This window comes from Penaeus monodon, chromosome 15 (genome assembly GCF_015228065.2).
Source record: "Penaeus monodon isolate SGIC_2016 chromosome 15, NSTDA_Pmon_1, whole genome shotgun sequence".
NCBI classification, from domain to species: domain Eukaryota; kingdom Metazoa; phylum Arthropoda; class Malacostraca; order Decapoda; family Penaeidae; genus Penaeus; species Penaeus monodon.
In genome coordinates, this window is record NC_051400.1 from 41,343,896 (window position 1) to 41,344,599 (window position 704).

A 704-nucleotide genomic window follows, 5' to 3' on the forward strand; every position below is an offset into this window, starting at 1 on the left:
AGATCTCAAGAAAACCAAAATCTGAGGATGCGGTTACCACAAGATCCTTTACACTTTCCACTATTACATCCCGTACTTAATTATCTTATGCCACCCATGCAATCAAAGTCCCTCCCAATTTATCTTTTCTAGGAATGCTCACTTACATACCCCACATTGTAGGTAGAATTAGGTAACCTTTATTCCGTAGACGTGTACAATGTATATCTACGCCTATATTTGGCTTCCATTCCACTTGTGTTTAATCTCGTCTCTTTGTGTCTCCCCTTCCAATCTTCTTATGCTCAGCTCTCTCCCTTTGTTTCTTCCCTTCTAGATTTTTATTCTTTTTTTTACTCCTTTCCCTTTTCCGTCTCCTCCCTCCCCCGCTCTTGTCTCAAAGCACACAGCACTCGACATTCCTAACCCTTTCCTCCCCCGTAGCCTTCTGTGCACGGCAGCGCAACAGGCAACCCTGGTGGGCGTCTCCACTGTGTTCCTGCTGCTCGCGTCCCAGCTCCTTTCCGCCTTGGTTCAGCCCTTGGTTTCGTCTGCGTCTCTGTGCTCCTGCCTCTTCGTCGTCGGGGGCGTCCTGGTGCCGGCGACGTGGCTGGGGACGCCCAAGGATTTCTGGTGAGGAGGAGCGTGGGGACGGGGGATGGTGGGGAAAGGGGGGAGAGGAGGGTTTAGGAGGTGTAGACTTTTTTTTGTATCTCCAGTACTTG

The 704-nt window shown here is 50.0% G+C and overlaps 1 protein-coding gene across 1 annotated transcript in view; it reads left to right on the plus strand.

Moving 5' to 3' along the window:
• The window catches only part of LOC119582375 (amino acid transporter AVT1D-like), a 47,677-nt gene that overhangs the window by 35,546 nt on the left and 11,427 nt on the right, over positions 1-704 (plus strand). The window contains exon 6 of the mRNA XM_037930589.1: positions 424-612. Within this exon, the coding sequence (XP_037786517.1) occupies positions 424-612 (189 nt within the window). The remainder of the gene's footprint in view (positions 1-423; positions 613-704) is intronic.